This window comes from Ambystoma mexicanum, chromosome 3q (genome assembly GCF_040938575.1).
Source record: "Ambystoma mexicanum isolate Mex_15411 chromosome 3q, UKY_AmexF1_1, whole genome shotgun sequence".
NCBI classification, from domain to species: Eukaryota; Metazoa; Chordata; class Amphibia; order Caudata; family Ambystomatidae; genus Ambystoma; species Ambystoma mexicanum.
This window is the reverse complement of record NC_090926.1, coordinates 868,598,615-868,611,312: the sequence shown is the minus strand read 5'-3', so window position 1 is coordinate 868,611,312 and position 12,698 is coordinate 868,598,615. Positions and strand designations below refer to the sequence as shown.

Here is a 12,698-nt window from a genome sequence, read left to right as displayed (position 1 = left end):
ACAGGATTCACCATTAACTTCAACAAATCAGCAGCGCTGGGTATTGGGATCTCATCGAGTGAGCGAGAAGACCTGATCCCAATGTGCCCGATCCAATGGAAAACGAAGGCCATCAATTACCTAGGGGTCCGAATCCCAGCCAAACCATCAGATGTCTACCATATGAACTTCTCTCCGCTCTTCCAAGAACTGGAAACCGACCTGAAACGCTGGGCATCCCAAGAAATCTCCCTGATGGGCAGGATCACAGCGTGTAAAATGAACCTACTCCCAAGATTCCTGTACGCATGCGCCGCCCTCCCGGTGATGATCCCGACCCCAGCACTTCAGAATCTACAGAGGAAAATGCTTTAATTCATCTGGAGGGGGAAAAGAGCTAGAATCCCGAGAGACATGATGATGGGGAATGCAAAACTTGGCGGCCTGGGGGTCCCAGACCTACAGAAATACCAGATAGCAGCATGGCAAACGATCACTAACCGCCCCAGATGGGTGGACATGGAACAATCACGCTTGGCACTTCCCCTACGATTCCTTCCTCACATCCCACCGGCGACGAGACGGCAATGGCAAGACCTACTATTAACCACCAGGCATACTGTTGCCATATGGGACAAAACGATGAAGCAAAAGAAGATCCCAAGGGGGGACTCAACCCCTCATCACCGGTCTTTCTGAACCCGGCTTTTTCACCTGGAGCAGCGCCCCATAGTTTCAAAAATTGGATTGCAGGAGGACTGGAGTCTGTGGGGGCAACTCTTCGAAGGAGGACAACCACTTTCTTACGAACAATGTAAAGAGACCTTTCACCTCCAAGAAAGGGACAGGTTCACCTACCTTCAACTGCGCCATTGGTGCACCCACCCACAAACACTCCAAGCAGCAACTCGCCCTCTCACCCCCATAGAATTAACCCTCAAGGACCTACCAACCCGAGGTAAGATTTCTGTACTATACAAACTTCTCCAAAAAGACTTTCTAACCTCCAAGTCTCGGTCCATGGCACAATGGGAGGCAGACTTGGGACACCCCATAGAGGACCAATCCTGGGTGGACATTTGGACCCGCACCCAATCGGCATCCGCCTGTGTCACGAATAGAGAATGCGCCTACAAAATCCTACTGCGCTGGTACTATCCCCCTTTGAGACTGCACCACATGAACCATTCCGTGGACCCAGCATGCTGGAGACGATGCGGCCAAGTAGGATCCTTTTTCCACATGTGGTGGACGTGTCCCAAGGTCCAAAGTTTCTGGAAGGAATGCCTGGCGACCATTGCAGAAATTACGCACATTAATCTCCCACTGGAGCCCGAAACTATCCCCTTGGGCGCCCCGGTTCCCGGGATTTATCCACACACAGGCCTGAAAGCCAAGCTACTATCCCAATGCCTGCTGGTGGGCAGAATCGAGGTGGCCCGCACATGGAAATCAGAGGAAGGCCCACTCCTGCCCCTCTGGTGGGTGAAGCTATGGGATTTGCTCATCGCAGAAAAAGTGACAGCGGCTAGAGCGGGTCACCTCCACCGCTTCCAGAACATTTGGAACCCGGTCCTTGAGTTCGACCGAGACTTTCCAGCACTAACATATAAACCCCCAACTGGCCAGAAGGGTGCTGGAGAGCTGGCCCGCCCCACAGGAACAGGAGCAAGGAGAGGGGACCTGAATAGGGGATGAACTTGGGGAGGGTGGGGGGGATGGGAGTAACACTCTCGCATACTAAATGTAGACATTAAGTGAATGTATTGTTTTCCTGCCTTGTTAAAAAATAAACACATTTAAAAAAAATATATATATAATCAGCCACTGTGTCAAGAGCTGGAAAGAGTCAGCTTCTTTTTTTTACCAATTACGCAGATGACTTCAAGCCAACTAAGGAAATTAGTGGGACTTACACTGAGGACCAAATGAAGCTCAAAAACATATACCAGATAATCAAGAATTGGATGTCCTCAAACTGGCTGTGTTTGAATGCAGGGAAGACCGAGCTAATGATTTATGATTCCAAACAAGCCAGGGGAAGTCTCAATCAGGCTTATGCAAGCTTCTCAATCGAGGACAATCAGATTGTAGTAGCAAGACCCTTGGCGTTTAAATGGAGGCCAACTTAAACACTGATGCACATGTGCAGTTGATTGTAAAAAATATTAACTACTATCTCAGAGTTCTAAGACTAGTCAGTCCAAAGATCACTAAGGAGAATTGTGCCAAGCTGGCTCGGGCTGTAATTCTCTCGCATCTGGACTAATGTAATTCCCTTTTGGGAGAACCCAGTAAAAAGGCCATCCAAAAATGTCGGAAAATTCAGAATGCAGCCGTACGCATTGTTTACAATTTGACGCAGAAAGACCCACTATCCTCAGCTCGGAAAGAGCGGTATTGTACAAAAAAACTGTATCTAAACGGTTGCATGAACAAAAAGATGCTACCACGAAAGGTTCGAACACCAAAAGTTCAAACCTTTGGTGGTAGCATTGCAGGTAAGTAACCCCCGAAAAAAAAGAAAAGAAACTGGGGCTGCGGGTTGTCCCCCGCAACACCCCGCTCACTATACTGTACAGTATAGTGAGCGGGGGTTGTGGGGGAAAACCCCTGCAGCCCCCGTAAAAGAAAAGAAAAGAACCCTGCAGCGCCGGTTCCCGATCACGGAAGTGAAAGGGAACCAGCGGCGCAGGGACTCAGCGTGAAGAAAAAGGTAAGTGTTTTTTTTATGTTGGGGTGGGGTTGTGTTGAGGGTGTGGGTGAGGTGGTGTCATGGGTGTGTTGTGGGTGGAGGTGTGGGTATGTGGTGTGGGTATGTACGTGTGTTCGCATGAGAAAGGTGCAAACCTTTGGTGGCTCGCACCTTTCTCTTGCGAACTTTCCAGCCATGGCAAAATCAGCCACTAGCCAGAGTTTAGATATTGACTCTTGCTTACAAGTGTGTACTGGGGATAGCTCCCCAGTACCTTAGAGATAGGCTGGTTATATATCAACCTACCAGAGACTTGCGATCAGCCAAAGCATACCTTCTTAGAGTTGATCGTATAAAAAGAGCTCAGGTAAGAGGTCGTTCCTTTCCGGTCCTGGCAACACGAGCATGGAATGAATTGCCCGAATCGCTGCGAAAAGAGGGAAACCACATTGTCTTCAGGAAACTCTTAAAAAACAATACTTGTCTTTAGGAAACTCTTAAAAAACAAGACTATTCATGTAATGTCTGGACTCTTAAAAACAAGACTATTTATGTAATGTCTGGACCCTCCGAGTGCCCTTTCACCTGCTCCTTGGGGGGTGCCAGGCCATTGGTCCCTACCCTTCTGTCCATCTTCTTCCACGTGGGCGCTGCTGCACTCGTCATTGGCCATGAGGTGGTGGCTAGTTGGCAATTATGTACAAAGTAAAGAATACATCTTTATCTATGTAGCAGTGCACCTGGTATGAGCAGACAGTGGGCCGAGGGAAAAGCTGAGGTCATACTAACTCGCAGGATTCACTCGAACCCGGACAGGCTAGCACCTCTCAAAGGGCTTTCACCCTTGTTTGGATTATAAGTTTATCCCTTCCTACACCTCGCAAGAAACAAATCACGTGACCCAGAAGTGAAGGCAAGAAAGCCCCACTTTCTGATCTTTCTTGATCGATCAGCGGTCGAACAGCTTGATGATCAGATGATCAGTGGTCTGGGGTTGGCTGGCACCTTGGAATTCTGGGGTCTTGGGGTTAGAGCATTTGGGTGCTATAACTTATATTTGGGACTGATGGGGGTTGGAGGCCATGCCCTCCTTCTCGTGGGATTGTATCGTACAAAGACGCTCGGCCCTCCTCCTGTGGCCTTCCAGGGCACATTCTTCTCAGAGCACGAATACTGGCAACTTTTAAGACATTGAAGGGTTTATGGATCTCTGCAGCTCTGGTCTTTGTCATCAGTACCCGGGATACAACCTATTCCTTTCTTCATCTTCGCGGCCTGCGTGGCTTGTTGCCGCGCCGTGTTTATGACTGTTTCAATATGGCTGCTAATGTCGAAGATGGCATTTGTTCCTGCATGTGCAGTCCATCTACAAAGCATGCAATAATATGATTGTGTAAACGACTTTAAGAACACTCCCCAGCCCCTGGTCTCTTACATTACATCTCACGCCCTTTGCCTTATCCTGAACCGCTTGGCGGTGTGGGTTGGTCGTCTCCCCTCCCCAATACCTTCACATGAAGCACAACTTTATATCTTCTTGTGTTTTTTGGATGAAATATGTGCTTCTGGTTGGGCTGTTACTCCTTTAAAGTTCAAATTCCTTCAAAACACAGGGCTGAAGGTGCATTGTCCACCTAGTGTTCTTGTGTGATATGTACTCGATCAGTGGCATGGTTTTGCCCTCTCTTGTATATCACAGATATACATCTGGACAAGGTGGTCAGCTGTTCAGCAATTCGATGTTTCCCCGAAGGATTGCTCTACCCCTGTGGAATATCTTGTAGTGAATTAGAGTGTGGCTCTGCACAGGGCAAAGTCATGGTCCATGCCCCATAAGTTGCAAATGATTGTCTTGCTGCAACTCAAGTTTGAATAGGCCCTTTTCACAATCAGTTGCTCATCATGTGTACTAGCATTCTCATTTGCCATTGTGCTGGTTGTTACCCTCTCCCCTCAGGTGTATCGCTGCCCCACTGCCCTCAACAGTGCCGCCCGCTGTTGGGTGTGTATGTGCTTCACTGGGCACCCTGCAAAAGGAAACCACGCCAGGACTGTCCCTCAGCAGGTCACACCAGAATCTTTACTTTCCCGCTGTGCAGACCTATTTGTTGGGCTTGGTGCTCTTTCACAATATAATGCTGAGGTGGCAGTCTTCAGGTCCTGTGTGGTGCACCTTTTTCCGCTCCACAATAGAGCCATCACATCTACCCCTTTGTCATTCTGAGGCACTGTGGGCTTACAATGCCGCAGCTGTGCACAACTCATATGCTGCAATTCATCTCAATGTAGGCCGCCGGTTCCTGTATGTCCCCCAGCTAACTGGTACCCCATCCAGTCCAACTTACTGCTGTAGTGGACCCTCGGGTGGGAGGGGGGTTCCCTGGTTCCGCTCGTTTGCTGGCTTATTTATTTATTGGTTATTTGTAATGCACACTATACAGCAGAACTGTGTTTCAAGGCACATTTCCTACTGTCCTGTGGCTCCTCTCTGGCTGCCCGCTCACTAGGCTGTGCACAGTCACTGGTATCTACTCCTGGCATACGCGGGTGCCATGTTCTTTGGAACATTGGCCATGTGTCATCCTTAGCACTTGCACACATTGAAAAGGTGCTCTTCAGCCTCCACGGATCATCACATCTCCCCTCACCTCTGCACCTCAGATCAGCGAGATGCAAAGCAGAAGGGACTGGTAACCTAAAGTTGGAGGAAGCAGTTCAGTGAGACCCTGTCCTTTCTTTCCTCTATCTTGCATACATGTTAATATTTCTTTCCTTTTACATTTTCTTCTTTCAATTTTCTTTGTAATTGTAGTCTCCTATCCAGGAATATTTACGTAAAGGTTACCTTTTTGGAGTTTGGTAAAATATCAAGTGTATATGATATGGAGAAAGGCAATCAATAATAGTGGTTAGTTCTCAAACATAGAGATTTGTCAAGTATCGTTAGTCATTTATTTTTGTATTTTATTATATTCTATTTAACATTTGTAACGCGCCCCAAACCCTGAGCCATCAGGGCCAAGGTTACATGAATAGGATGTAGTGAGAGACAAAGACAGAGATACAAGTACATAACCGAGATACAGGTGAAGGGAAAGGAGGACGTTAGTGCTGCAGCCACAGAGTACAATTAGATGTTGAGGGCGGGAGCCAGTTTCCCTCGGCTGTGGTTTCCTGGGAAAACGAGGAGGTTTTGAGCTGCATGCAGAAGACCCCATGTGAAGGTTCTGTTCTCAATGTGTGTGGGAGATTGTTCCAGTGTCTGGCAGCATGGACGGGGAAGTTAGCGCCCCCAGCTAGTTTCAGTCTGTAGGGTGGGATGGTTAGGTGGTTCGAATGGAGCGATCAGGTGGGTCTGGAAGATTGCGTTTATTGGTATTTTTAGCGAGTGGTATCTTAGTCCAGCCTGGACCCTATAAGGGCTCTTGCAATCGTGAGACAGCTGCCTTGGGACAGGAACAGTCTGCAGGCATGAATGAGTATGCCGCTGAGGATGCGATGGCGCTGACGTGTCTGTTTAGGGACAGTGTAGTGTCCAGGTATACTCCCAGTGTTTTTATGACGTTGGATACTGGTATAGTAATTCCGTTGATAGTGAAGGCTTTATAGTTGAGGTCAAGTTTGTTGAGGGTGGTCTTTGAGCCTGTCAGGAGGATCTTGTTTTTCTCATACTTTCGGCATACCATGTTGGCGGACATCCATGCTTGGATTGTATGATAGATGGAGTTCAGGGCAGTGGTGTCGGTAGTATAGTTGCCTGAGATGGGTATAAGTATTTGCGTGTCATCCACGTAGTTTGTGTATGAAATTCCAAGACTGTCTAGATTGTCAAATAGGGGTTTCGTGAATATATTATACAATGATGGAGAAACGCAGGAGCATTGGGGGACTCAACAATAAATCGGAGTGGGTGGGGCAGGGGCTATGTCAGAGAAGACTCTGAAAGATCTGTTGGACAGGAAGGACGAGTTCCAGGTAGTGGCTTGTTCTGAAAAATTTGCAGCTAAGGCAAGGTGCTGGCAGAGGATGCGATGGTCAACCAGGCAGAAGGCTGCTGACAGGTCTAAAAGGAGTAGGAGGGAAACTTTGCCAGAGTCTATGACCTCGTCCATCTGTTTTTGTAGAACCAGGAGTGCTGATTCTGTGCCGTGTCCTGGTCTAAATCCTGATTGCACAAGGCCCAGGCATTAATCATCACGTTGTGGTCTGACCACGGATAAGATTCGTTGGAGGTTATGCTGATGGCCAGTTCATTTCGATAATCCAGTCCCTTGGTGTGGGTGGGGCTGTGAATGGATTGGGAGAGTCCAAGTGCAGTTAGTGCGTTGGAAAGGGAAAGCGCATTTTGTCATTAGTGTTGTTGAATCGCAGGTTCAGGCCTCCCAGGAAAAGAATTTGCGAAGAAGGCTTGGTGTTGGAAGCTAGGACCTGTAAGATGTCTTAGGATGTCTTCTTCAAAGGTGGAGATTGGGCCGGGTGCTCAGTATACTATGTGGTTGGTTAGTGTTGAGGTGTGTGAGAGGGTGACTTTGAGGGAAAGTAGTTCACTGGAGGTGGGCATGCCATTGTTAATCTATCTAACGGCTAGGGAGTCTTTGGAAAGCAAGGCTACCCCTCCTCCGTTGGAGTGTGATCTGTCTTCCCTGAAAATAGTGTAGTAGGGTGGGATGGCTAGAGTTAGGGCGGGGCCTGTGGCTGGTGTAGCAAGGTTTCTGATATCACAAGTAAATAGAGATCTTGTGTGGTGATGAGGTCTGCGATATCTAGGCAATGTGCAGTTAGAGATCTAGCATTGGCTGGTGCTGCCTTTAATGGGCAGGAAGGTGTGGTGGGTGTTGGTTCGGTTTTGCGTTTGGTTGTTGGCCTTTGGCCTTTGGGTACTGTGTGTTGTCATAGGGGCATCATATGATGTATCAGGCATAATTACCATAGGGACATTGCATAATGTATCAGGCATCCTTACTATAGGGGCATCACATAGGGGTTCAGGCGTCATTGCCATAGGGGCATCACATAATGTATCGGGCATAATTGCCATAGGCACATCACATAGGGTTTCAGGCATCATTTCCATAGGGGCATCACATAATGTATCAGGCGTTATTACCTTAGGAGCATCACATAATGTACTAGGCTTCATTACCATGGGGGAATCGCATAATGTACCAAGCATCATTATCATATGGGCATCTCATATGGTTTCAGGCATCATTACCATAGGGGCATCACATAGGGTTTCAGGCATCATTACCATAATGTGTCCGGCATCCTTCTCATAAGGGTATCAAATAATGTACTAGGCATCATTTCTTTAGGGGCATCTCATATGGTTTCAGGCATCATTACCATAGGGGCATCACATAGGGTTTCAGGCATCATTACCATAATGTGTCCGGCATCCTTCTCATAGGGGTATCAAATAATGTACTAGGCATCATTTCTTTAGGGGCATCACATAGGGTTTCAGGCATCATTACCATAGGGGTATCACATAATGTATCAGGCATCGTTACCATAGGGGCATCACAAAATGTATCGCGCATCATTATCATGGGGGCACCACATAATGTATCAGGCATAATTACCATAGGGGCATCACATAGAGTTTCAGGAATCCTTACCATAGGGGCATCACGTAATGTACTAGGCTTCATTCCCATAGGGGCTTTATATAATATATCGGGCATCCTTACCATAGGAGCATCACATAATATATCACGCATCTTTCCCATAGGGGCATCACATAATGTATCAGACATCCTCATCATAGGAGCATCACATAATGTATTCAACATCATTCCCATAGGGGCATCACATAATGTATCGGGCATAATTACCATAGGGGCATCACATAGAGTTTCAGGCATGTAACATAGGGGCATCACATAATGTATCAGGCATCCTTGTCACAGGGGCATCACATACTGTATCAGGCGTAATTACCATAGGGGCATCACATAATGTGTCTGTCAGGGTTGGTGAGGCGTCGCCTCGATCAGGAGGTTGAGGTTGGATAGGGGCTTCAGAGTTTTCTTTCTCAGCATATGCTGGGCATGTGCAATGTCATAAAGGCTGACTGTGTGCTGTTACGGAATTTCTTCTGAGGTTTTGCCTTGTTGGAGTTCCGTTTTGAAGGTTGGAACGGGTGCCTGGAGTTTGGCGTAGTTGCTTTCTTGTGCGAGCTTGGAGGTGGGCATTCCTTAACCAGAGTGGTGGTGCTTTGGAAGTGAGTGTCTGTTGCTTGCTCGGAGGTAAGGGTTCATGGGGTAGCTTTAGGTTTGAGATGAGCGAGTGGGCTGAGGGTGGTGGGGGTGTGATATGGTGTGGGGCCCTGTTGCATGGAGCTGCATGATATGATATATGATATGGCATTTGTAACGCGCCTATACACAAGTGTTTCAAGGCGCGACGAGGCAGGGAGGGGGGAACAAGGGGACACAGACAACGATCCTACTAGGCCAGGTGTTATTCAGATCGCGCAAGTGCATGGGTAGAGGGGAAGGGAAAAGTGCAAGGGGGAAAGGGAGAGGGGAAGTGCAGTACAGAGTTAGTAGAATACAAGATAAAATAATAAGGGCCAGCAGTGGCAAGTGCACGGTAAGTGCAAACAAGTGCTTGGAAGGGGGGCTGTAGGGATACAGAGACAGTCCCGCAGTGCAGGGGTTGCCGGGGAGGCAGTGCAGGGGAGAGTGGCTGGGCCAAGGACCAAGATCGTTGAGTGGCCCAGTTGCGGATTCAGTGCAGTTTCAGTAAATTAGCAGGGGAGAGGGAGGAGAGAAAGCCGAAGTGAAGAGGAACGTTTTGAGGTGTTTCCGGAACCGGAGATGGTTCTCCTCAAGTTTCAGGGAGGCAGGAAGGCTGTTCCAGAGGAAGGCCCCTGCCGCGGACAGAGATCTACCCCCAACTCATTGCTTGGAGAAGCGGCTGACCCTGAGGTAGTTGGAGGCGGATGAGCGAAGAGCTCGAGAAGGAAGAGAGAGTTTAAGATATTTTGGCCCCAGGCCCCAGAAGGCCTTGTGGACAATGCAGAGGGTTTTGAACTTAATCCTCACAGCCACTGGGAGCCAGTGTAGCCGATATCAGATCACAATGCATTTTGGGTATTGTGTAGTGGTGTAGGGCGGGGGTAGGAACGGTGAGGGCTCAGTTGCTCTGGAGTCTGGGAGAGGGTGCTGCATTGCAAGCCATATAGTCTGGGCTGTTAGATCAGGGAGAACGTACCTTGCAGAGTATAAGTGGAACTGGCCATCCATGGCCTGACAGGGCCAGGCAGGTGGGAATATCGCAGGACTTGATAGTGGGCCTTTGTAAGGGGCTGGCATTGCCTGCCGGCTCCCATGGACATCCTGCTCATTACATGCTACCGGCCAAACGCTGGTGGCTGCAGGTGGGCCATGGGTCTCAGGCAGGCTAGAAACCTTGAGGCGTGTAGTCGTGTCAGATATTTTTAAACGGCAAATTCACATTGTAACAGGGCTCACATTTGTGGAAACGGGTTGCATTGCAGGTAGCCCAACGGGGCGTTTACCTCAAGATGATCAGGCTGCATTAAATGAGGCCCCACAGAATTTACGATGTTCGAGCAGCTCATCTCAGTTTTGTTTACCTTGCAAGGTGGGTGATTTTTAGTGGTCTGGCATGATGTCTTCAGCGGAGCGGGGTACTGCAAATTTACAGTTAAGGATTACTGACATTTTATAAAAGTATAGGGTGTTGCTTTCTATCACTGGCCTGAGTTGGCTGATATACATATTCTCTGTGCAGTTGTTTCTAAAATATATTTTAAGTGTTTTTTCCCCTTTTCAGATTTCTTCTGTCGTTGCAATGATCCCCAGAGCCGATTATTATATTCTGGAGAAACCCTCACTCTCTATTCAGAATGTTAACCTGTTTCCAGTGGCCTTGCACCTCCGTACTGTGGAAGCCATGCTGTATGCACTGCTGGATAAAGAATACCTGGAAGGGGGTGACCACAGCGTGCTAAATATGGCACGCAATGCTGTTGGAAAACACTTTGAACTGATAATTGGAGACTCAAGGACCAGTGGGATAGACCTTGTAAAGCAGTTCCTCTTGGAGTCTGTTACAAACACAGAGCCACGAGTCTTCTTCCCACGAGATATGGTGGTCCGCTACAGAAATAAGTTTCAGACGAGTGGAGCCAACAGGGAAGAGGAGATGTGTGATGCGTTGCTACAAGCAATAGCTTTCTATGAACTGGTCTTTTTCAATGGTCATTCATTTTAGTGGAATGGTGTGCTGTGTTTTTTGATTTGAGTAAACTATATTATTATTAAGACTTCTGTTATTATTTTATTTAACTTCTCTGTATCTATAATTATTTTTCTCTCATTTTATTTGTATCTATCCTTTATTTTTTGCTGTGTAAAATTAATAGTCACTAATAGTATTTTTCCACATATATTAAAATGAAAAGAATGTAGTGCTTGGATGTCTGTAATAGGAAGCTCGCAGAGGTGTGTTCTTGCACATACAGTCACAATACAAAACATCCTGCAGCCATTTAAACATCTTGAACTGGAAAGAAATTTCATGTTTAAAGCCTCTCCATTGTGATCAGTTTAAAACTGAAAACTGGGAGCCGTCCTTATTTATTATAAATGTTCAGGTGTTCATTGCATCTGTATCAGATCTCTTGAGTGTATGTTCTGCAAGTAATGATTTTGCTGCAGTGGGAGCACTTCAATGCTTCTGTTCTCGTAGCCTTTAGCTGTAGATGTAGTCTATGTATAATGTTGTTCACAGTTTTTTCATCCACTTTGTAGATGTATCTGAAAGGGTAGGCCCCCTTTCTAGTGATATTTCAGCTGGTGGTATATTCTCTCCTTTCAGGAGTGTTCTAGTGCTTAAGCTTTAGCCTATGCCTCCTAGACTCTACCAAGCTTTCCTGGTGATCTCCACTTTTTTCCTGAAAGACGCAGACTCCTCTGAGGGTATGGGGTGTTATTTGTTTCATTAGGTGTTAGGGGGCTACATTAGGATAATCACGTGGTGGTGGGTTTTGTGGTTTGTAAGAGATTTCCTTGCATACATTTATTGTATAGCTTTCAATGGAGTCATTCAGTAAGGCAGGACCAGGGCATGGCAGACAGAAGGAAGGCCACCCAAGGGGAGGTACAGGCCAATCCCAAGTCCTGCAGAAGAGTTGGAACCCATCCCTTGGGACAGGGCTCAAAAGTTAATTCCTAGGGGAGCGTGGCCAGCAGCAGCGCGATGCGGCCGTGAGCCCTCGGGGCTCCCGAGACCGCCGCATAAATCCTGACAAAATAGCCTGCCATTCGCTGCTAGCGTGACTCCAAAAGACTGTACTGAAAGATAACAAGCCTTAGCACGCCTTCACGAAAGCTGGACCCGCATTTTGCCCTATTTGGGGCAAACGACGGTGAAGAATCTCCCCGGTGCGTGCTGATAGGAACGATCCCAAAATGGCGGCAGTGGCATGAAACAACACTAAGCCCAGCGGCGGAGGTGGAGACGGAGGGAGAGCCTGCATGCAACATTGAACCGGAGGAGCTACAAACTGTAGGTGACCCTCTGCTGAACCCTCGTAGGCAATGAGGAGCGGAGGATTGCAAGAGGGAAACTTGTGCGCAGACCGGACTGAGGAACATCCCGCAACACGGAAGGGAGGGAGGTGCGTAGTATAAGCTAATACGCGCTCCGTAACACGGCCTCGGAAGGGTGACGATCAGCTCCAGCAAAGTAAACTGCTGCGCGTGTGGGAAAGAGAGGCAGCCCCAGACACAAGCCACAGAGAGTCCTGCTCTACAGTCCCACCCCAGGCGCTGCTGGGCTATATGTACCTGGTTGAGCCACGGCACAGACAGAGCGTGCAGACTGGTGGTGAGCCCTGTCAGTGAGAGGGGCTGGCTGGGGAGGAGTACAACCCGCCTTTGCCTCCACTGCTGACAACCCGCCGAATTGATGCTGGGCCCGGGACGGCATAAAACAGAGAGTGGGAGGGGTGGCCACTACCCCGCAGTGCCGGTGAAAGACAAACAGT

At 48.0% G+C, this 12,698-nt stretch overlaps 1 protein-coding gene across 1 annotated transcript in view; it reads left to right on the top strand.

Annotated features, from left to right (window-relative positions):
• Window positions 1–10,971, top strand: part of TEFM (transcription elongation factor, mitochondrial) — a 94,559-nt gene extending 83,588 nt beyond the window's left edge. The window contains exon 4 of the mRNA XM_069654961.1: window positions 10,481–10,971. Coding sequence (XP_069511062.1) covers window positions 10,481–10,921 — 441 coding nt within the window. The 3' untranslated portion in view covers window positions 10,922–10,971. The remainder of the gene's footprint in view (window positions 1–10,480) is intronic.
• Window positions 10,972–12,698: the final 1,727 nt, after the last annotated feature.